Source organism: Aythya marila (assembly GCF_965140915.1).
Source record: "Aythya marila genome assembly, chromosome: 1".
NCBI classification, from domain to species: domain Eukaryota; kingdom Metazoa; phylum Chordata; class Aves; order Anseriformes; family Anatidae; genus Aythya; species Aythya marila.
In genome coordinates, this window is record NC_139042.1 from 89,299,861 (window position 1) to 89,324,087 (window position 24,227).

Sequence of the window (24,227 nt, forward strand, 5' to 3'; positions counted from 1 at the left end):
TTTTAAATGCAAGATCCCTCAATACCCACAACAGCAGCTTAAACATGGGCAGGTTAAGAAAAGGAAAGACAAAATGTGCAAAGCATACGCAGGAACGTCTGAAGGGAACCACCGCTACCCCGCATGCACGGCAGCGCGGTAGTTTTAAGCAGGCTGGCTCTGCATTCGGAGGTGCTAGTGGACAATTAAGTCTAAATAAAGATACCTTATCTTCAGCATTTTCGATATCTGTGGTGTCATCCCCTGTCAGGGATGACCTCCTTCTCCTCTCCTGCAGTGCCAAGTGTTTTGTTTTACACTGACGTTTCCCTGATGGCTTCTCACACTCGGAGTATTTCTGCAGCAGAGATGCAGGTTGGAAATCCTCCTCTTCATCTGTGTACAGCCCATCTGTCTTCCGGCTTTCTTTAATTTTCTGCTGTTTGGCAGCCAACCTCGAGGCTGGAGTACAGCTTGGCTGAGCCTGCCTTTTGCTGTTTGCATTGGTGGATGAAAGGCTCTTCATGTGCGGAGACACTGGGAATACAGGCAAGCCTAAACGGGAAGGAAAGGCATTACACGTTGCATGGTGTGTTAAAAGCAAAACATATTGCTAGCACTTAACACAAGCTCCTTGACTGCTTAAGAGATCTACCAATTACGTTTTCAAATCATTAATATTTTAAAGCCTTCCGCATTCGAACTGTAAACAGCGCCTTCGCAACGCCACGCCGGCTAATCGCCGCGATGCTCTGATAGAGATCGCCACGCCAAGCTCCCCGCCACCGGGGCCTGCGGGGGCAAAAGCCTGCCCTGCTGCGGGAAGAGGCCGGTCCTTACCTGGGACTGCCTCGTCTGGGTGGGAACCAACTGCTCCCTCACCCCGCGCCCTGCTGGGCTTCCCTGCCTCCTCTGCTTGAGCTGCGGGGCTGGGGGGAAGGAGGGAGAAGGAGGGGATGCAGGAGCGTGGAGAGGTCGTTGTGGGACAGCACCCACGGCACGAGGAGGGGGAGCATCTCCCTGGCAGCAGTCTGAGCTCGAAGCCAGCACAAGAGCACGAGAGGCGATGTGGGAAGCCCCGTGCATGCCCGCTATCCACAGCGTGGGACGGGGACGGGGCAGGAGCAGCCGGCGGCTGTGCTCTCCGAAAGGCTGCGAGAGCAGAAAGCGCTGGGAGGCGAGGCACGGCCAGCGGCAGCGCTCTGCAGCCCGTGGCAGGATGTGTGCAGGGCTGGGTTTTCTCAGCGGATGAGTTAGAACAAGCTGAATCCCACAATCTGGGCCACATGCAAAGAGCATGGGTACTCCCTTTTCAGAGCGCGAGCGGGGTTTTTTGCAACAAAACAAGGACAAGAAAGTTGACTTTTTTATAGCCAGAATTTCCCTCGGGAAGAGAATCGAGGTGACCTCAGAAGCAACTCCTCTGCAGAAAAAAATGAATGAAAGGTTGCTGGGGAGGAAGGGACACTTCAGCCAAACAATGCCACACCATCGAGGGAAGGTGCGGAAAAAACCCAGAGCACTTGAAAAAGGCTCTGAGGAGCCTCTGAAGTGATGCTGCTTTCAGAGCAGAAGAGACGGCAGGAGCAAGTAAGGCACAAGGCTGCTCCAAGAACAGACACCATTATTTAAAGGGACTCGATCCAGAGCCAGTTGGTTAAAAAATAAATTAAAAAATCTAGAATACTCTTAGTGGGCAGCTTCGTACTTCTGTCTTCCCTTAAATAGAGCTGTGAATGCAACTTGCAGAAGGCTTTCTGGATTAAAGATGAAAACAGAAATCCCTCAGTTCTTCAGAGCCACTTTCTAGAAAAAAAATGCACACCGCGGCTTGCCAACCAGATGTCAGGGGATTTACAGGACACATGATGTGCAGATTGTTCAGCAAAAATCCACCAACTTTTCAGGCTCTGCGATCAGACAAGATGCCTTCCAGTCGTAGGCTGAGCCTCCTGATGCAAGGTTGTCTTTCCGACTCTGCGGACAGCACGGTATCAGAGGGGTGTTTCTCATTCTCCTGCTTCCAACTAACCTGACTGGGGGAGCACGGGAAAAGCCCAACTCCAATGCAGAAGCATCATCATTATCTCCTTAACGACTTACTAAAAAAATCATGAAGATGGAAAGCAGCAATGAGGTTTGGTGAGGGCAGGGGAAGTCCGAAACCGCTGCAGAGCAAAAAAAAAAAAAAGAACAAGAAGAGGGGAAAAAGCAGGTCTGGAGAAGGAGAGGAGTACAGAAAGGATGGAGGAGAAAAGCAGAGGAAGAGTAGCATGTCTCAGAGAACTGCAGGCTTTCCCGTTCGGGGATGCTGTGGAAGTTTAATCACCACCCAAAACGCGTGCTCCAAGCCTGCAGGATTCACGTGAACCCTGTGCTCTGCTCTGACCTCCGCGGTGGTGACAGCAGGCACGGGGCCAAACGTGCGCTGCCGCTGGGAGATGAAGAGCAGCGAAGCGATGCCCAGGAGCTTGAGGATCAATAACGCTGCAAAAGGCCAGCGCTCTCCAGAAAAAGCCGAGCATCAGCCCAGGAAACGCAAGGCATGCGGGCTGAAAAAAAGGCAAGCGGTTCGTCCCCAAATCCCAGCCCATCTTCCTGGCCACGACACGCGCGACGGGAGAAGAAACAAGAGCAAGGATATCCCCTTAATATCCATGCAAGAAAAGAAAAAAAAAAAAAAGTAAAACCAGGCCTCTGAGTGATGTGGGTTGTGGTGAGCCTGACTCAGAGCAGAATTAGCTCCCCAGCCCACAGGACCACGCTGCAGGCTGCCATGTCCAGCTCCCGTCCCCAGCCCAGCTCCCAGGGGTGATGGATGGGGTCACCGCAGGGATCTGGGCTCCTGTGCTGGCCGGGGACCTGCGGGCACCACCTGGGAGCTGGGAGTGCCTGTTTACAGACACAGAGAGAAAAAGAGCTGCAAGCGACAGGGGATGTTCCCGTGTTTGAAACACCCGCTTGAGAGCTGTGTGTTGGAGAAAAGTTTGAGGGCAGGTCCCGGGAGAGAAGGAAAAGCCAGAAGTCTTCATCCCGGTGTGACCACCCCGCAGAGAACGCTCTGCTGCACAACGGGGGGGGAAATCTCCCCGTCCTAGTGAGCTGCAGAAAAGGAGACTAAAAGGTTTACACTTCAGTGGGGCTGGGGGAGCGCCGATAAGTGATTTGAGTGATCTCCAGTGCCTCGGCACAATGGCTGGCAAGGCACGATTTAGTCAGGTTTATGGGTTTGTTAGAGGCTCCCAAAAGCAGGTTTTTTGTAGCCACGGGGTGACTGGATCTGAATACCTCTGGGGAAAGGGCATAAATCGGGAGGCACCTTGTTTGATTTCCTGGGGTCATGTGTATGGGAAAGCCTGTTGCTACCATGAGAGGCATTGCAGGGGAAAGCTAGAGCATCCTCACACGGCGTGCCTTCTTGTTAGCGACCCTCGTTTCATCTCTACAAGATATCTTTTTCTGAAAGTACAAAGGGGAGCAGGTGATGGGCAGGGATGTTTGAGCTGATACCACGCTCACCAAGGCGGCACATAAAGCAAGGGAGGAAGAGTGAAAGCTCCCTTTAAACTAAGTTTTGATCTCCCCTTCCACAAATCCTTTTGGAGAACCTTCCCCAACCATAAGCATCAAAGTTTGGGGTTTTCTACCCTCGGGTAATCCTAATGAGGGGAAAGATGGGTGGGGAGCTTTAGGACAGAAGAGATGGCAATAGTTCTGCCTGCGACCTGGAGATGCCACCCAGGAAAATTGTCCCAAAGCGCAGGACAACCTGGACTCAGTCTTTCCATTGGCACGGGACAACAGATCCACTTGCCTTGTGCTTCTCCCTCTTGAGGGGTCTCAGATGGATTACAAGCAAGGCTGGCTGGGGACAGGAAGGCTTGATGAAGCTCCCAGCCCTTGAAGGAGCCCAAACGACCAGCTCAGAGCTCCCCACCATGGGGACTGAGCAGAAAAGAGGGATGAGAAGCTGAAGGAGGAGAGGGAGGGAGGGAAGCTGCCAGAGACAAGGCAAGGAAAGCTGATGTTCCTGAGGAGGTGACTCCTGAGGACAGAGACACTGGGAAGACCTCAGCACCCGCACGTGGAGCAAGCCCAGGACAAACCAGCCAGGCATCCCCGAGGGAGGAAGACCAGCCTGGCTCCTGCCCTGGGAAAGGCAGGGAAGCCCAGCAGCAGGGAGGGTGATGGAGGCGTTGCGTTCCCCAGACAGAGCCACTAGCTGTCCTGACGCTGCTTCACGGGGTCCCCGCCGCCCCAACCCAACCCAACCCAACCCAACCCCACGCCCGCGTGGCCTAAGAGCCCGCTCGCTCCCCCCCTTGGCCCAGAAGCGTCGTACGCCCCCCACATCTCCTCTAGAGGCACAATCTCCATCTTCACGTTATCTCCGGAGGGGTTATGGAAAGCCAGAACGCACACACACGCACGAACACGTAGGTACACGCACATACACAAACACATTTGCTTGTCTGCCAAATATCAGCTACGGTGCAACTCTTAGAGAGGAGGTGTCAGTGCTTATACAAATGGACATCTACAGAAAGATAGATAAGATAGATAGAGAGATATATCTTTAAAATAAAGCTCTCGACAATTCCTTAACATCGGTGGCAGCATGCGTCACTGTAAATGCTAAAGCCAGCTGGTTTCCCTAGTAGTCTCTGCATACCTTGTTCATTGTCACTTGTTTTGAGGGACTCTTCAGACCAACTTCTATTGCTTTTGGCCTCTGACCTTTTCTTGGTGTGCCTTTCTTCTGTGAAGTCTTTGACCTTTGCAGTGGCCTCTGGCTGAACAGCCTCAGCTAAATCTTTCCTGCTTTGCCGGCCCAACTTGCCGGACGGGGATCTCTCTGGTGACACCTGCTGCTCCCATAGTTCCCTAAGATGCTGCAGGTGACGCTGCTTTTTGGGATGGAGCCCTGTTAATTCAATGCACACCTTCAGGTTGGTCACCTCATTACAATTGGGCTCTTCTAAGTGGTTAGAGGAATTGTTTGTCATTTCCCTCTCAGGCCAGTCATCTAATGGAAAAATAACTAAAAATTAATCAAAAAGCCCCCTCAACTTAAAACAAAAGCTACATTTCACTTTCGGGGCATATAGTCTCAGCTTTACCACCACACTATGCATTTTAAAGGTTCGCTCATTAAGGGTTACATGCACTACAGGAACTCGCACTGCTGTGGCTCCAGTGTCCAACGACTAGTGCCTTACCCTCATATACCGAGGTTTTTATATATACATATATATATATACACATATATATACATACATATATATACATATATATAATTTCAAGTGAAATGACAGTGCTCACATTAGTAACTATCAAGTTCAAAAATGGAAACACATTAAGCCAAAGGGACGTTCCTTTCACGAGACATTCCTTGAGGGAGACCACAGCAAAATGCCAGCCTACCTTTGGAGCTCTTCTTCTTTTTTGCCTTTGACATGAGTTCATCCTGCAGCTCGTCCACAAAGTTTTCGTTTTGGCTGCCATCGTTTTGCACTCTCTCACCAGAGTGTTTACGCTTCCTGTCCAGACGTGGACATGGATGTTGGCCAATATCTTCTGCTGGCTGGTCTTCCGCTTTCTCGTATATAGAGTGTCTCTCTAAGTAACATTTCTCATTCGAGAGATCTTTTTCCTCCGGAGTTTCAAGAAAGTGACCTTGGTTGTTTTCTGCACTGGCAAAAGTACCTAGAAATAACAAATAAAAGAGACATAATAAGTACAAAAGAATTCACTGTGAGAAAGCTACGCTCTCCGATCCGTTCAATGTCATCCCTATCATGACTTAGGGTTTACAAGGCATGCAAATAAATATGAAATTGTACTTCAGAACAAATCTCCTCTGGTCAGCCTAAGTCGGCAGTTTTCTCAACAGCTAAGTACAAATCCCCCGAAAGTACAATACTTTGTGCCGTTTTTTTAAATCACTTTAAGAAGTGCAAAATTCACAATACTTGTAGCCATAGAAACATCACAATATGCTTTTTTTAAATAAAGAAACATCTTTAGATATCAAAAGCACAGACCCTTTTCAGCATGCAACCTCGCCCCCAAAAACCTTGGTAATCCACACTTCACTTTGTGACGACTTCCTTTTCAAAAATACTTTCTGACGATGGTAGAGTATTAGTTTTCCACTAATTCATAATCTTTCCCTAACTTCGCGCATCGAAATGCAGATTCTGACTTAAAAGCATTTGTCCCTTCTTCTGGAGATGTAAGTGGGAAACGGCGCACGCACACACATACAGAGGAATACCACTAAGAATAGCTATGATATTTTGCAAAAAGCTCTACTTGAATCCAAGGTTATAAAAAGGCTTCCTCACTTAAAGCAATCAGCCAGTCGCTGTATATCACACGATCTTTATCACCTCCTTTTAAAAAAGACCTCACTTATTCGGGGAGTATACCCAGCAATAGCAACCAGGTGAGCTTTGAAAAGCCTCCCGGAAAGTGGCCTGACAAACTGGCACAAAAATACCATGTTGCCAGGCTTGCTGTGCCTTCACCTCCCCCCCCAGCTCTCTTCCCCCAAAGTTAGGGACAGCTCAAGTGATTTTAAATGGATGCTTGACTTAAAATGGCACTTCATCATCATCTTGAATGGGTAGTCTTTCTTTGGCTTAACCAAATGAGTAGGCAGAGGCGGTACAGGGTGTGTGGCTGCTCATCAGCTTTCTATTTAGCCCTCATGGCTAAAAACTGTATTTTCTCCACACACGCCTGCTGCTGTTTGCCTCAACTCTCCCTCCCGTGTCCTGGCAGCTCACAGTCCCTCTTCCTCTTCGCCCTTCCTCCTCACTTCCCTTCCCGTTCATACATCTGTCGGTTCCCAGCTGGACTCGCGCCCATCCCCAGCCGTGCAGACATCTCCTTCCTCCCCCCGAGCCTCCCCAGCCTCCTCCTCCTCACAGCCTGCCTCCAGCTTCTGCTCTTCCCCCTTGCCAGGTGGGGGCTGCCCCCCTTCCCAGCCCCTCTGCCCTCCCATCAGGTCCCAGCCCCACCACACCTCCCCAGGGCACCCCGGGGTGCAGCCCAAGCGCATCCCACCAGATCTAGGAGAGCACCTTCCTACTGGTTTCACCACCACCCTTCAAATGCCTGCTGTCAGAAAGGGCAGGCAGGGAAAGGGAAAAAAAAAGAAAAAAAAAGAAAGAAAAAAAACTCTCTGGTGATATTTTTCTTCACCACAACTTGGAAAAGGCTCCGAGTACCACCCAGCTGTTTGCAGGCACCGGAAGACCCAAGAGCATCGTTTTACACCGCTTGGGAAGCTGCCCGCAGGGCTGCTTCGTAAAACAGCGGAAGATATTTGGCCAAGAAAAATCCAAACAGAAGCTGACTTTCTCCAGGCGAGCGTCAGGACCTTCAGGCCACGCTGCTATCTGGTGACCCTGCGTCCCCCAGCGCCAGGCAGAATTTGGAAACACGCCGCGCTCGCGCACGGGGCAGGGAGTGGCTGTGCAGCACACCAGCCGTGGCTCACACTACGGAGCAGTGTGCCTTTCAAGGATCCCGTTAGAAACGCCTCTATCAGATTTTGGTTTACATTTTTCACCATAAGGGAACATCGTAATTTCAGCTCTCTGGCCCCGGCAGCAGCTCCACAGCACAGCTCCCGCTGGCCATCCCCATTCTGGGGCAGCCCTCCTGCTCACGGCGCTGCCTGCCCCTAAAAAAAGGCAGGCACATCCCGACCGGCCCCCGGAGAAGCTTGCACGGGGTCAGAGGAAGCAGCAGCAGCAGCCCGAGGAGGGCTTGGATGCTCTTAATCTCCGAGGCTCGCAGGAAGCAGCAATCTAATTCCAGCCTGCCGCCACCGAGGGCGACCGGCTTCGGATTAATTCCTTTTCGACTCGAGGAGGGCTTGGCACGGCCAGGCAGCGCGCCGCCCGCCCGCAGACATGAAAAGGAGGGCAGGGACGCCGGCTGGCAGCTCTCCCCCGCCGGCGCTGCTCGCGGGCTGCGGAGGACGGCGCGCACCCGCTCCTGCTCCCGCGGGTGAGAGCGTGAAGCCAGCGACCTCTCGGCTCGGCTCGCTAATCCCCATTGCATAACCCGCCTGCCACAGCGGGGGACGACGGGGCTGAGATGCTACGGGGGCAGGATGCTACGGGGAAGGGACGCTGTGGGGCTGGGGCACCACGCAGGATGCGTCCTCGCTGCCCTGCCTCCACCACAGGTCTCCCTGGGGGTCTCTCCCCAGCAAGACCAGCAGAGGAGCACACGCTCTGCTCACACAGGCTCCACTCTGCCCTCAAAGTGTTTTGCCAGCAACCTGGACCAGCCGCAATGCTGCCCCATATTAAGGGAGAAACATCAGCAGGAAGCCTATCCTGTGCCCTCGACAAGAAGAATTTGTTTTTGCTTCTGTCCCCCAACCCCGTGTACCTACAACATCCTCTTCTCTGCCCCAGGAGGAAAAACAACAACAGAACGCTTTGGGTTTTCGGATCATCATTATTCAAACAGCGAAGAGGTAGCCCGAAACATAGGATAAATGCGGAGTTCTCATAGCAACACACCTCGATGAGTAAGGAGATTAAACTCTTACACGTGTTCCTTCCTCAACCCCCAAGCGCTCGCGACTCTCACCACAGCTGTGAGAACCAGCACCGACACCTCAAACCATTTCTTGCCGTCCTACAAAACTACAGACGAGCAAGAATTAAGCAGCGGCTTCTTCACCTACGGTTCCTGCCCGAAGCCCTATTTCCTCGGCGCACCGGCTGCGACCTCGCGACAAACAGTCACACACACACACAGGCAGCCCCCAAAAAAAAAAAAAAACAACCAACACAACCACCCGCACAAACTGTCCTTCGTTTTTCCATCTTCCTGTTGCGGTCAGCTGGCGGAGACCGGGGCCTCCCATGCAATGCAAACAAGGAAACACATCTTAGCGTTTAAGCTGCAATTCTTTTGTTCAAATAACATGGCAGCTATAAACAGCTTTTCCTCTTCCCCGGAGCAACCTCGTACGGCGCTGCCTTATGCAAGACACCCTTGATTCATCCCGGCACCTTAACGACCAGCCGAACGCTAAAAACCACTACCCAGCATCGAGATCGCGCCGTGACTAAAAAATTCAGCAAGGCACCTTCAGCATCGAATTCAGAGCGTCCCACGGGGCAGAGGAAACATGGCTGATTTTGTCTTGCTTTTTTATTTTTATTTTTTCCCCTCAAAGCATCCCTGCTTGGGAACTTTCCAGATTTGTTTCCTTCTGCCTGAACAAACAAACCGCCATCTCCTTGGGTGGACTTTTTTTTTTTTTCCCCTCTTTTTTTTTGCACTATGTCCCGTCAAAGGAAGGTAATGACTGACCAGGGCAAAGGACATATTTACTGCTCCGACTTTGAGTTTGTTCAGGCATATTCACAGTCCAACAACAACAAGAAAAAAAAAGAGACGTGGATTACCACGCGAACAGGCAGCTCGCTCCGATGCTGAAGATCAGCCGCGAGCACTTTGGCAAATCACAGCCTTCGCTTTCACACCTATAAACTGCTTTAACTTCTTCCTCGCAACCTCACGCCCCAAGATCAGGCTTTGAACCCATCAGGTCCTATTTTCCCTGGGTAAGGATTAAATGGGGAGCGTCTCCCCGCTGTAAAATTAGACGAGCGGGTAATTAGGCTCCCCGAGGAAGAAATTGGCGGCGCACAGGACGTGTTCAACCTTTCACACTTCAGTATGATTTCCAATACCGCTACGAGAGCGCTGCTGGTACCGACATGCGACCATCACATGCCCCTATTGATGTGCGTGTCCGTGCCAATAGCTTAAATCACTTGATCTCTGCACAATTCTCTGACTCATGACATATGCATCCCATAATTTATCATGTTTGTGCTATGGAAATGCACCGTACGAGCATTGCCTCAGCAACATTTACAAGTCACCTTGGCAACAAAGCAGCTTCGCTGCTGTTCTCATAATGCCCAGCAAAACCTAAACAAGATGGGAGGGAATTAAAACACCTCGAGTTTAGCCCCTGGCTTAAATTTCTCGGTAATCTGGCATCACGGCTACCCCCTTAAATCAGGCATGAAGCTGCCACCTCTCTCCGGACAGCGCGATGAAGCTGAAGGAGGCTCACAGCACTGGAAAGCTACGCGCTGCCCAGTCGGAGGAAAAGTTTAAGGAATCAGATATTGCGCAAAATCGCTTTTGTTGCTGAAAAAAAAAAAAAAAAAGAAGAAAAGAAAAAAAAAAGTCAGCTCGTGTGCTGTACACCTGGGAAAATTATCGAGCCTCAGGGCGAGCTTAAGAAACAGCCCGCATCCCCTCAGGTGCCTCTGCGAGCACCACCTGCCTGCCTTACTCAGCCCGTCCTGGTTGTTGCGCTGGCAGCTTCGGAGGAGCCGAGGGGGCGAGCAGCTGGCACGGCCCCGATCTGGCGCCGCGGGCGAGGAGGCAGCACCGCAGCCGCGGCAGCGGAGGAGCCCTGCAGGCAGCCGGCAATCACAGTTTCGGTTGCGGTTTTCCTCCTCCCTCCCCGCCGACACCAGGCAGGTGACGTGGTCCCGGCGGGGGTCTCGCGGGGCGCGCTGCTCTGCTCGGGGTTGAGGACCTCCTCGGCATCCCCATGGCTCGCGGGAGGCAGAGAGGGAAGCAGGAGAGGCTCAAGACCGGGAGCCGCGTGGAGTTAGGGAGCTTTCAAGCCAAACGCAACAGCATGGGTAGAAATTGGAGGAAACGGGAAGAAAATAGAGTTTCTCCCACGATTGGCGGCCGTGGCTCCCGCTGGTGATAAGCGAAGGAGAGAGAGGTGAGCATCGTGCTGGGAGACGTGTCGGGAGCGCTGGCAGCCCGAGCCACGCCGGCACCGAGCACCAGAGGCAATCCCGAGGCGTGAAACTCGGCCTCCTGATTTATCAGCTGCTGTCCCCGGGGGCAGAAGGTGAAACACCGTGATAAAAAACTTTTACTGAGGGCTGAATCTGTACCTGTAAGTACCGGCTGCTGCACGGCCAAGCGTGCAAAAGAGGAGCTCCCTCAGCAGAACCGAGCTGGGATTTTGGGGGTCTATAGATGCAGCCAGACTCTGAAGTATCACGTTAATTCAGAGCTCATTAGCAGCAGAGAGGAACGAGCTAATGTAAGGCTGAACACACTTTCATCTCAAACACATTTTAGCCAGCAGACCTAGACGAGACCATTTAGCCAGCGGAGCCAGAGACCTCACTAAGTGATGAATTTAAGGACACCCCGTAACGTCAGCCCCGTGCGAGGACGGCAGAGGAGAGGCTGTTTGAGCAGACAGCGATGCTGCACCCCCCTTCCTCCCCCAGCCCCCAAGGGGGATGCCCCACGTGCCCCCCACGTGCCAGCTCTCGCTCCGTCCCTATGCACATCCCCGACCCCGCAGGACCCGGCTGGCCCTGCCATCAGGGCAAGCCAGCAGCAGGACCCCAGGGCATCACCAGGGCAGCAGCCCCTGAGCTCTCAGCTTAACCACGGGGTTGTCTTCCTCCCTGGAGCCACCCCAGGGCACCGTGGTAAAGGGAAAACCCGTCTGGCTCCCCAGAGAGCTCAGCCTCCCCGTCCCCACCCCGGCACCTGCTCCGCTCCAACAACTAAAAGTTCCCCTTGCTGCCTGGCCAGGCCGCTTGCTGTTCAGGCTGCTACGGCAGTGACAGCGATAGCGCGGTGACTTGATTTAGGTGAGCAGCCGAGCAAGTCCGATTGACCGGCATGCTCTCTGCCAAAAGCATTAAACAAAGACCAGAGCAATAATTCAAAGTTATTAAATTGCCCGAACGAAATCTCCTACTGGCCCTGCTCGCGAATCTCCACCTACCGAAGAGCAGAGTTAACCACCGAGTTACACAAGCGCGTGCACACCCGCAGATGCACACACAGGCGCACGCACCGCGGAGCCTGCACTGCGCTTCCTCTTGTTTTGCAATGCTTTCGGCATCATTTTTTTATTTTTTTATTTTTTTCTGGGTGGTTAACGACGACGCAGCAGCAGGAGGAACTGATCCTTCCCTTAATTATTTAGGTAAAAGAAAAACAATTTGGAAATTGATGGAAGCCAGATGCTTACCAACGGTTCCCAAATAAAAAGTGATTTCGTCTGCATGCGGTAAAAAAGTTAACGCTGCTTATTCACATTTGCCTTGCTTTCAGGGCAGCGCTGCTGGCTGCTGCCTCCACGGCCCCAACACCTTGCCGCAGCCTCGAGGGAGCAGCCAGCCCCTCCAGCCCCCAAGGACTGCATCGACCAGGCGCATGCAACCTCAGCCACTGCACGAAGTCATCCAGGCAAACAAGTTTTGTATCATTTGGAGTTATACAGGTTTTTTTTTTATGGCTGAGCCAGCCCAGCACGTTCCTGCTCCCATCACCCTTCTACCCTGGCCGTGCCACCAACGCCCATTGAGGCTGGGGTTTGGGGTCTCATACATTCACGACCTGAAGCAGCAACACCACAGGAACACGGAGACTATTCCACGCACTGTGCTGCTGCGAACTGCCGCGGCACAGACACACGCACACGCTTCAGAAAGCCATCGAAACTCGCTTACATCTGTCATTGTCATTTTGGTCAGCAATGGCATCTTCCAGAGCGACAGACTTTGGCTTCTTTTCACTGTTTCCTTTCAAGTTTTCCCAGTCTGCCTGGCTGAATCTGCAGACCTCTGAGTCTTTGGTAGCTGTTTGGCCTTCTCTCTCTTTCATCTCCAACTCTGAGAAGCGCATCATTGCACGCTAGAAAGAGAATTGATATGAAAAAAAAAGTCTTGCGATAAAAGCCACTTCATTTACCTTACCTTATATGAAAGTATTTCCAAAGAAAAATCTGCTCAAAACCAATGTTTGAGAGAGACAGCTTAGCGTAAGAGTTTAAATTACCTGGCTTGTAAAACAGTATTCTAGCATCTATATGCAAATAGCCACACAATTCTTTCATATGTAAGGATATAAATATACATAAACGTACATACTGTATATAAAACAAAAACATTCCGTTTTGGAGGTAAGAGACAAAAACAAAAAGGAAAAAAAAAAAGGGAAAAAAACAAAACAAGAACAAAACAAGAACAAAACACAAAACTGTACAATGAATAAAGACGACCATGGCCCACAAACTTCCCTTTGTGTATTTGGAAATGAAATTTAACTCAAAGGTTTATGTAAGAGTCTAGTAATAAAAATTTGAAGAACTGACCTCACAGTAAGCAGCAGGTAGACATAAAATACTGTCCTCTTGTAATCCTTCCATCTATGTAATTAAAATGGGCACTCAATGGATCATTTAGATAATTTCATCCATTTTTATAAGCACAAACCACTTCTTTTCTTAACAATGCAAAACAATTTGGCTTAACTCATCTGTTCATTAAAAGTAAAATACCTTAAGGCTATTCCTACACAGTATCTGTCTGCCATCCCTCAGCATCAAACCTCAGCACTGCTCCTACTCTTTACTACACATTCTCCTGGTGAAAACGTTGCATAAGACCCACTAATACATGGCTGCTACTCCTCTCCATCACACGTCACGTTTGGCATACTAATCAGAACTTCTGGATACACTTTTGCTGGCTGACACTGCAGGCCAAGTGAGAAATTACAGCCACCGCTAGCGCTAGCATAGCATGCATTCCTGCTCGACTCCCCTCCGTAACTGCAAAAACATTTCATACATACATTAACATTTCTAGCAGATCTTATTAAGAGCCCTTTAACACTTACTCGTGCACGCATACAATAAAAGCCATACATACTATTCTTTACGTAACCTTGCTTTAATTAACAGACTTCTTTTGCTATTTTTAACCGTTCCTGACGAGCACGCCCTAGCAGAAAAAAAATCCCTACGCTTCCCCACCTGCGCTGCTTATGCCAAACTTTAATACTTGACTGCGACTTACAGCCGAGAAATCACTTAAAAGCGCCGCGGTGGTTAAGCCGCAGGGACTCACCTGTAGCGCCCGCTGCTCCCGGCTGAGCTGACTCGAATCTGCGTACAGTTCGGTCGTCACACACTTGAAGCGGTCACCTACATAACCGGCAGAGTTTGCGATCCGCTTGGCCAGTTTGGATGGCTTGGGTTTCAGTATTTTGCCATCCGCAGAGTCCGCGTCGTCGGCTCCATCTTTGGTATAGGTCTGATTGGTGTCGAGGCTCGGCTGCGTGCTTGCCATGCAGAACTGCTTCGCGTCGTCCTGCACTTTGCTGAAAGCCAGAGCCGGGCCATCGGTCTCGTGGGCAGCTTCCAGGAAGGCAGGCGCGGGCTGGACGGCCACCCTCTCTTTGTTTTGGCTTGCAGGTAAGTCCTCCTTCCTCAAGCTGAACACGGCCGAACCCTGGGCTTGCTTAAAATTATAGGTTTCGTGCAGATCGTTATTCCTTCCAAACTCCTCTCTCATCACAATAAAATCTCTGTGCTGAGACGCCTGTTCTACCTTGTGCTTCGTAGGGTCATTAGCCTGATTGCCGCTCTCAGCAGCGAAGCCGGTTTTCGTTAAATTCGTTTCGCTTTTAGCATCCTGCTCATCTCGCAGCAGGTCCGGGAAGAGGTGCTTGTCGCTCTTGGCAGCGTTTTTGCCGTGGCCGGAGCTCTGGTGCAGCTTCACGCTCTTGTCGCCGGCTGCCTCGAAGTGCATCTTCCCGCCGGTCTCCAGCAGCTCGGGCAGCCTGCTGCGCAGCGCCGGGTCCTCGTAGCGCACCCTCTCGTGGGACCTCGACCTCCTCTCCGACTTCTCCTCCTTGCTCATCTCCAGCGCCGAGTGCTGCAGCAGCATGGGGTGCACCATCCCCATGCCCAGCGCGTCTTGGTAGGTCATGAACTCGCCCCGGCCGGCCGGGAGGCTGTAGGGGAGGCCCGGTTTGGGAGCCAGGTGGCCGGGGTAGAGGCTGCCGTTGGGCAGCAGGACCGGGTGTGGGTAGACGTGCCCCTTCCCATGCAGGGACAGGGGGCTGATGGCCAGACCCTCCGGGACAGGGTACGGGAGGTAACTCCTGGGGTAGGGCAGAGGTGGGGAGCGAAACGCCTCGTTGGGTGGCAGAAATATGGGGCTGGAGGCCAGGGCGCTCTCGCTGGCCTTGAAATTAGCTTCCTGGCCGCAGGACTTGGCCACCTTATTGCTGTGCTTGGCCGAGGCGGCCACGGGCTGCCCGACGTGCTGGATGACGGAGGCCGTGCTCTCCGCGCCGCCCCGGGCCGCCTTGGCGCAGTCGGCGTTGGCGTTGGGAGCCGGCGAGGCCGAGGCCGGCCGCCCCCCCGTCGGCACCGTCCCCGCAACGCTACCGACCACCGCCTCCGTGCCGCCCATCCTGGGGCAGGAGGAGCTCCGCTGCTGCGGGATCACCCAGTCCAGCGCCTTGTTTTTCAGCGGGACGCTTTTGCCGCTCTCCTCGCCGGGGCCGGGGCCGGGAACGATCCAGGAGGACGGCGCCGTGCTGATGATTTCGGGCCGGTAGATGGGGCAGCCGTTCCCGGGGGAAAGGGTCTCCTTCTGGGCATCGCCCCCCGGCAGCAGCGCGCCGCCACCCGCCCGGCCGTGCACCAGCACCGTCGGCGGCATCTTTTTGACGTGCTCCGCTTTGCCAGCAGCCTCGGCGTCGACCACCTTGGCCGACAGGTCCAGGGGCTTGTCGGTGACGTCTTTGGTTGGAGCCTGCTTTTCCAGGAGCGGGGGCGACCGGCTGTCTTTGCGGTCGTGGCCGGCTTTCCTGACGTGCGGCGCCGCCTGGGCAGGACCCTCGGCCGCCTCGCCAGCCTTGGGCAGCTTCCCGTTGGGCAGCCGGGCGGGGGGGAAGTCGGCGCTCACGTTCAGGTAGGGTTTGGGGAGCGCGACCGAGGAGGAGGGCGAGGTGGCGATGCTGGGGAAGTGTTTGTGAAACTCGGCGTAGGCGTCCCCGACCTGGGCGGGCAGCGGGAGGCGCGGGGACGGCCGCGGCGAGTGGGGCAGCAGGAGCGCGGGGTCGGGCGCCATGCCGGTGGGCGCCGTCTTGGCGGCGGGGACGCGGGGCTGTTTGCTGTTCTGCAGGTGCGGGTAGGCGTGCGCCTCGACGGGGGTGCCGGGGCTCACCCCCATCTTCCAGGACAAGCTCTTATCCGGGCAGTGCACCAAGGGCGGGATGGCCGGAGAGGCCGAGGCGGCCGAGATCCTCATGGGCGAGGCGAGCGACGAGGGGATGTGCGGGGCGACGTAGTGGGAGGGAGGCAGGTACAAAAAGCGCTCACCGTTCGTGCACACGGGCGAGTAGGCCAGGTGCTGCGGTAAGCTGTAAGTGGACTGCTGAGGTAGCAATGCCTTGTACATGTTCAACGAATACTTATTTGGTGAGTCAAGGAAAGGGTATATGGTGGGTGTCGCCCCCTCCATGTAGGGATTCACCCAGGGGAGCCTTAGGTAGCTAGCACCATTGACACCGAGGGGGCTCTGCTTGTCGCTCGCGGCTCGGTCCAAGCCCAGCGTCTCTCCCGTCGGGACAGAGTTTTTTTGTATTCCAGGTGGCGTTTTGTATATAGCGCTGAAGCCGTTCGGGCCTTTTCCAGCGACGGCCGCATTTTCTACCGCTTCAGGGGGATTAGACTTAAACTGAATCTCTGGATTTCTTTCGGGAGTAAATCCGAGACCAGCTATAGAACTCGTAGCATCCCGCGACTTTTCGGAGCCGATTCCGCACAAGCTGGAATAGACAATACTACTGGGGACTCTGAGTCCTTCTCGCATAAGTCCAGACCTGTCCATACTCAGAGCTGCGAGACTGTCAATGCGATGGGCTGTAGTTGCATCCACCTTTACAGAACAAGAAATAGGTTACTTTCGCATTCTGCTGAAACTGCGACCGCTCAGACTACAGACACACGTCATCGTTTTGAAGAGAAACACCACCAAGGCAAACACACATTTCACTGGGAGAGCATGCACAAGGTTGGCCACGCCGGAGAGCGTGAGGACAGGAAGCTGCAGAACAACACAGACCACCGCAGACAAAAAGATAAGGATCACTCTACATCTGAAAACTAAAACCAAAGGCTTGAGGACCCGTAGCCCAAACACCCAAAAGTGGCCCAGAGCTGACGCTCGGTGGCACTGCTCCAGCTGGCTCCAACTCCTTGACCCCAGCCCCACGGAGCAAGAGGGTGAGGGCACGGAGAGCAGAGCTTGGGAGAGAGCCAAGAGAGAAGGAGGGAGAGCATCTCCTCCTCCTCCTCCAGGACCTCCTCCGCAAGGTTGATCCGCAAGGCAAGGCATCTGAGCACGTGGCACAGAGGAACATCTGCCGTCACTCAGCGGCACAGCGCTGAGCTTCTTCTCCGCTCGCTGCTCCCCACGTACACTCGAAGGAGGAAACTGCCAGCTTTGCTGAAATGTCGATGTGCTCGAGGATTAAACCCTCTCGTTAGACGTCGTGGTGTGCTGCGTGACATTACTCATGACGGAGCGAGGGAAAGACAGTGAAGTCACACAGCAAGGCACACCACAAAGTCAGAGCGGAGAGACTAACGAGATAAGCAAAAGAGTCCCGTGTCACCGCTTCCCAGAAAGAACCCCCGTGTGCCCGAGCATGGATAAAACTGCAAGAAAAAGGCATTTTAATCGCTTCTCCAAAGGCAACATGCACTAACGCCCGCGGGTGGAGATGGGGAGGGAAGGACAGGCGCTGATGCAGGCTCAGCACGAAGCTACGGTTTCTTACCACGCTGTGATTCAGGTGATTTTCCTCCCTCAACTCCAGTCTGCTTTTCGGTGCATCGCCATCATTAACTGGAATTTTCCTGTTTCAAAAACAGAAGCTGATTATCGGGAGACATCCCATGCATCTCCTATCAGCACGAGGTTGTGTCACCTCCATACCCCGATTCCCCTAGGGAAGTCCCACGCGACACCGTATTTACCGTGCCGCGTACCAACGCACGGTGACTGCTTCACAAAGCGAGGACCATTTGAAAACAACTACAAAGGGCTTTGAAACTAGGACCGCGCTAAGCGCATCTCGGAGCAGCCTCTTCCAACGCACAGGATCGTTGCCAGGCTTTTCTATTTTGACCCCCCCTCCCTCCCCCACCGCCTTTTTTTCTTTTCCAAGGAGAAAACACACCATTTTCAACGTGCCCTTTTCACGTACCGCCCATAAAGGCTGCAAAGGAGAAAATTAAAACACACACACTTGTATCACACGAACGTCAGCTGCTCCATGCTAAAGAGGGAGCTGCACATCTGTGCCATACCAGTGTTGCAGCGCTGGGACTTGTTATCACGGCAAGCACCGATAAAGAATATACCTTAGTGCCAAATCTCAAGTCCCGGGGATAAAAACCGCTGACATGCGGCAGAAGGAAAGTTTCAGCATTACCCCACAGAACCCCTTTCACTCCAAGCGCTTAAAGGCACACCATCGCCTCCCTCGGAAACGCGACGACAACGTGTTCGCCTCGTCAGCGACACGTAAAGCCGTACCTAAAAAACCGTGAGGAGAGGTGAGGGCTGCCAAGCGAGACGTCTGGCTGCTTTCCTGCAGTTTATGTTTGCAAGGAGTTTTCCCTGCAAAACCCCAAAACTTTCCCCGGCTTCTGGGAGCCTTTCCCCACGCCGGTGAGAACACAGGCTCAAAGGGAAGGCAGAAAAACACGAAAACCACACGAAATTGGCATGGGGAACTGAAGGCGTACCTGAAGCTCCGTGCTGAGGGCACTGCAAGTGCCTGCATCACCCCATTGAAAATTATTAAAAACTGTAATTTTGATCATCAAAGGAACAATATTTGGCCACGAACAGGCCACTGTTCCTATTGCACAGGCCAAGCTGTTTGTTTGAAGGTGGAGAACGCCGAGCGCCACGTCCGAGCCCCCCCCCCCCGCCGCACAGAGCCACGGCGAGAGCCTGCGCAGCGCTGGCTTTAATTCCACTTCACAAATATGAAATAATAAATTAATTGTAAAAGCGCGCTTAAAGGCTGCTTTGGGGAGTAATCTCTTTAAAGGGCGTCCCCGCTTCGCTGACCCAGGTTGCCTGTTAAATAGTAAATCACCGGCTGCTCCACCGCTCTCGGGCACGGCTGGTTTCTCCCCGCCTCCCCCCTCGGAGCCGGGCTGATCTCGATGCGAGGAGGCAGCTCCCTGCTCCAGCTCCGGGGAAGGCAGCGAACGAACTCCGAGACCCGCACGCTGCAGAATTACGGTGTGGTTTAACTCGCCAGGAGCTTAAATATTTACCTGTCTTCATTAATTCCACACATGCGGACCCTCTCATTGCTCATCCAGCTATGAACGTTGCCATACAGGGGAGTTGCAGAAAGCATGACGTCTTCTTAAAAATCGCTGCTTTTCTTCACGGTTTTATATTCTATTAAAAAAAAAAAAAAAAGAGAAGGGGAAAAAAAAAAAAAAAAAGTTGAGCAGATTTGTCTAGGAGGAAGTGCAAACATCACAGCGGAGCAGCCAGCCTCCCTCCGGGTAATTAATAATGAATGCAGGATTGGTGCGGGGAGCGAGCTGCCTACGTTAACCGCTAAGGGAGATACCCTGCAATAAAGGAGCAAATTGAGGGCATTTATAGGTCAGAGGAGATGGATCTTTTCCCCAGCGCGCATCCAGAAAATTAAGAATCATTCCAGGCTATCGACAAATAAAACTTTCTCCGCCGCCTTCAATTGGAACACGAAATGATTCAGCCGGCCAAGTGCGCGCCGGTACCCAAACGTTCACCTCACAGGGGCCGAAAGGGCAGGGGAGCCCCTGGGTGCCGGGGGCAGGTTGGAAAGCACTCGCAGGCAGGCAGGCAGGCTGACAAAATCCCCACGTTGGGAGCACGGGGGAGCAGGATGTGCGTTGCAGGAGCAGCAGCCCCGCACCGTGTGCGTGAGCCGCTCCGAGGGCTGGGAAAGCGTTCACGTGAGGAGCGAGACCGAGGAGCCGCTTTCCGCGGAAGGGAGCCAAATAAAAACCTCCCCTTGAGCGTCTGCACATGGCTAACTTGGAGAAAGGGGTTAAAAATAGTAAGTGGGTTGGCGAGCTCCCCACCCCTTGATTTGATTAAGCACCGAGCCCTGGTGGCTTCTGCATCGGAGCTGCTGCTGCTGCTGCTGCTGCTGCGAGTGCTTTCAGTAATTCAATGACGCCTGCTCACTCCAGGGAAAGAAATCATTAGCGGGCTCGCTGGAGAAGTATTAGCAGTCCAAGAGGATCGGCGCTGCGTGCAGCGGGAGAGGCAGGTGAAAGGTAACCGCATTTTCGCGTCCAGCGGCGGAGGGGAATGCCTCTCCCTCCCCGCCACCTCTCCTCACGCCACCTCCGCTCGCATTAAATTCTAGTTTGCTGCATGAGTGAAGTGTCAGGACAAGCTGCGTTTTATTAACAGGATTATCGCGGCGCATGATTTATTCCAGTGCAAGATTTTAATTGCTCTTTGGAGGTTGAGTCGTTTCTTTTGACTGAGCTTCAGCCTGCATCCTGCTGCTAAATGCTGGGTTAATAAGTAGGGGGAGCCTTTAATGCACAGGATATCCCTCAGCTCTTCCTCTCTCACAAAAATAGAAGCCTTTAAGCGGGAGGCATGATACTCCTTTTACACACACACAAGCCAGTAACGGGTGATTGACCACTGGGAGTTTAATGCATAACGTCTCCCAAAGCATACATGCTTCCCCAGCAAACTCATTTCCTTTGTTAGGCTACAGAATATGCAAATGATCGCTTTGGCATTTAATGGGGAAGAATCCCAGATTGTGCCTTTAACACAATACTTCACACACGTTCAGAGAGATTTAAGAACTAAAACGGCAGGAAAGCCTTGTTCCCGAACACTTTCTTCTCCCCTTAGAGAGGCCTTTTGTGCAAAACTCCACGTCTGGAACAAATGTATATTAATGAAACGGCGTGTTGACCCTCCTTCTCTCCAGAACGGTTAGCTTTCCATAATGAAGTCCACAAAAATTGCTGCGAGGAAACAAAAATCTGCGGAGATTAGATACCGCGCTATCATTCAGAAGGAGTTATTTCACTGGAAAGACGGTTTCTGGACAGATTTACTGTTTTCCAGATGCGCCGCTCGTAATGTTTTCAATAGAGGCAGCAGCAGCATGGCGAGAGTGATTTAGGGTTTTACATAAGGTTAGGAGCCGCCCCGCGCGCTGCATCAGCTGCCAGCAACGGGCACGGGCTCGCGGGAGGCCAGGCTCACAGGAGGCCTGGCTCACACCCCGCTGGCTTTCGGGGTGTCCCGCTTTCCCTGCTGGAAACGTATCGCCGAGATAAGGCGCCGTGCCTCAACCAGAGCCATCCGTCCCCTGACACGTGCAGATAATGAACCGCCAAAGCCGTGTGGGGGACCGATGGGCTCCCCACGTGCAGCGGGTGACCCGGAGGCCCCATATCCCTCTGGCACAGCCACGCAGGGCGTGGAGAAGCGTGGGCACGAAGCCCTCTGGGCACCAAGCTGCCAGCCCCCGTCCCCAAAAGCCGCCCCCTGGGCGCGCACGGCCCCGGGTGCACGCGTGTGCGCGTTCCTAATCGCCGCCCTGATGAACTTCTTGTGAACTGCTTAAAAGTGGAGGTCTGCTGAACGAGCAGCGGCGCCACTGCCAGCCATAATTTCATTGCAACGAGCAACAGACTTTTAACTCTTCGCACACCCCTGGTCCTTTCCTCCTCCCTCCCGTCGCCTGTCCCTCTGGGGGGGTGGGGGGACGGGGACAGCAGCCACCACCCTCCGGGACCGGCGGCGTGCCGGGGGGGCTCCGCTGGGTGCCCGGGGGCACCGGCAGCCCTCGGGGCGGCGGGGGGGCCGTGGGGAGGATGGAAACGCTCCTATTTATACCGCACTTCCGCGGGGGCGGGCGCAGCCGGCCCCGTTATGAAACCCCGACGGCAGGCTGAGCTGCGCGCTCCAGCGCAAGGTACCAGCGGCGGAGGAAGCCAAGGACACGGCCCTTCTTCTTCTTCCTCTCCCCTCTCCTCCTCCTCCTCCTCTTCTTCTTCTTCCCTCTCTCCTCCTTCTACCCCGTGTCCCCTGCAGGGCTCAGGAGCGCCCCGCGGACCCCCGGGCGCCCCCGCGGCTCGGAGCAGGGCTCGGCCGCCGGAGAGCGCCCGGCATTTCCTCCGGGAGGTGTCTGGCCGATAAAGCTATTTGCGGCTAAATATAGCCGGTGATGCACGGAGGGAGGGAGGGAGGGGGGCCGGGTGGGGAGGAGGAGGAGGAGGAGGAGGCACGGAGGGAGAAGGGGGAGGAGGAGGAGAGGCTGGGGAGGGGGGGGGGAGCGAGGCACGCAAGGCACACGCGGTTCCGCAGCGCTGCCGCCGTGTGAAACCAGTTGTGAAAAGCGCCTGCAAGCACTAACCTGCCTCCCGGCGTGCTGCCGAGCGGCGTGCCGAGCCGTGCTGTGCCGTGCCGAGCCGGGAACACCCAGCGCCCCGCGCCGCAGAGAGGCAGGCACAGGCACACAGCACACGGCGCTGCTCGGGCAGCCGATTAAAAAAAAAAAAAAAGGAGAAAAAAAAAAAAAAAAAGGGAAACGTTTCGGGTCTCCCTCGCAACGTCAACAGACTTTTGGCAGCCATGGACGCCAGCAGCAGCAAAGTTTTGTTAACGCGCTCCTGGCGTGGAGACGAGAGAAGCCCGGTGCCCGCGGGGAGGGGGAGGAGGAGGAGGAGGGGAGAGGGGGGGAGGAAGCTTCCCCGTGCCCTAGGGGATAACTAGGGAGGGGGGCAGCCCCTTGTCGCCCCCCCCCCCCTCCCCAACACGAGGTGAAAACCCGGCCGCGGGAGGCCTGGGGGGGGATTTAGGGGGGTTGCTGGAGGAAGCCCGTCGGGGCCGGCGGCTGCAGCGAGCCAGGAAGCGGGGCGGGAGGAGAAGTGCAGCGGCGCACGAGTTCCCTTTTGGCGCCTTTACTCTTTCCACCTCCGAGCTCCGCCTGGCAGCCCGCCAGTTTCCACTTGCACAAGCCACAGAGAGCCCTCGGCAGCCGTCGGGGAGGAGGAGGAGGAAGGCGGGGGGGGGGAGGACAGAGCAAAAAGGGAGGGGGGGGGGGAGGCTGGAGCTCGGCTGCGAGCCGCCGAGCGAGCGCGCCGGTGGCACCGGCAGGCGCTTAAGCAAACAAGGCGGCCTTTCGGAAATTAAAAACAATGCAATAAATTACCCAGCTCGGGGCCGGGGCCCCCCCTCTTTCTTTCTCTCCCCCCCCCCCCCCCTCCTGCCTACCGCCGCCGCCGCTTGGTTCCAGGCCACTGAAAGGATCATTTCTAGATTTGTGAAAATCCCTGCGAGAGGGAGTGAAAAGCAATCGGGGACTCGTAGCAATCGACTTCGATTAGCCCTCAGCCCGCTCATCTGGAGCTTGATTTAAAGGGCAGCGCTTGCGCGGTATTTATAAGCTTAAATGCGGGCAGCTGCTTATGAATGTGTGCAGCTCCCTCGTTTATCTTCTACCTCCGACTTACATATTTACGAGTTATAAAAACAACGACCTGTGCCACCCGCTCGAAAGGAGACTTTAAAGCCACCGTGTTACTGCGCCGTTTACAACGCGCCGTATAAAGCTCTGGCAACAGCCAGCCATCTAATATTAGACCAGCGTTTAAACTAGAGGGGTGGCTGCGCTTTTTTTTTTTTTTTTTTACACCAAAAAAAAAAAAAAATACCGCGGGTTATTTTCTGCAATCTCCACACGGCATCACCGCTAGTGACACGTTTTGTAAACCAGAGGAGGAAGCTGCAGCCTAAGTAGCCGCCGCTCGGATCCGCGGATTAGAGAAGAAGTTTGACCTTTACCCGGGACGTGTGGCATTTCATTTAACCATAAAGCTAAGCACAATGCGCCAGCGAGATCGCTAAACCGATTTAAAATACATCTTGAGTCATGCGCCACGCTGCTGCGCTTCGCTTCTCGGCAGCGCGCAGGCGAGCGCAAGGGGGTCGGCGGCTATTTTAAGGCTCCTGCCGCAGCCCCCCCCGCTCCCGGCGGCTCCCCCCCACATCCCCATCACGTGTGGGACGGCGACCGGACTTTCTGCCGTGTAAACACAGCGCTGCGGAGCCAGCCGGGGGCAGCCGGGGCCGCCGCTCCGCTCCCAGCCGCCGGGGCTCCCCCCCTCGCCTTTCCCCCGACGGGGGGCACGGCCGCGGGGGGGCCGCTGCGCAGCGCAGCGCCCGGCGGAGATCCCACCCCCCTCTTTTCCATCTCCCCCCGATTTTTCCTTCTCCTCCCCCGCCCCGATGCTGTCGGGGGGGCTGCGGGTCCCCCCCCTCTCTTTCCCCGGCTCC

General features: G+C 54.3%; 1 protein-coding gene across 7 annotated transcripts in view; it reads right to left on the minus strand.

Moving 5' to 3' along the window:
- BCOR (BCL6 corepressor) overlaps positions 1–24,227 on the minus strand; it is a 73,134-nt gene that overhangs the window by 13,923 nt on the left and 34,984 nt on the right. For 4 of the 7 annotated variants that reach the window (XM_082770808.1, XM_082770810.1, XM_082770809.1 and 1 more), the window contains exons 2-9: positions 19,184–19,313; positions 17,668–17,746; positions 13,938–16,763; positions 13,181–13,234; positions 12,537–12,720; positions 5,404–5,685; positions 4,652–5,005; positions 206–534 (exon numbers count right to left, since the gene is read on the minus strand). In XM_082770808.1, coding sequence (XP_082626934.1) covers positions 206–534; positions 4,652–5,005; positions 5,404–5,685; positions 12,537–12,720; positions 13,181–13,234; positions 13,938–16,763; positions 17,668–17,746; positions 19,184–19,269 — 4,194 coding nt within the window. In that variant the 5' untranslated portion in view covers positions 19,270–19,313. The remainder of the gene's footprint in view (positions 1–205; positions 535–4,651; positions 5,006–5,403; positions 5,686–12,536; positions 12,721–13,180; positions 13,235–13,937; positions 16,764–17,667; positions 17,747–19,183; positions 19,314–24,227) is intronic. The other 3 variants (XM_082770812.1, XM_082770811.1, XM_082770813.1) reach the window with 3 other exon arrangements.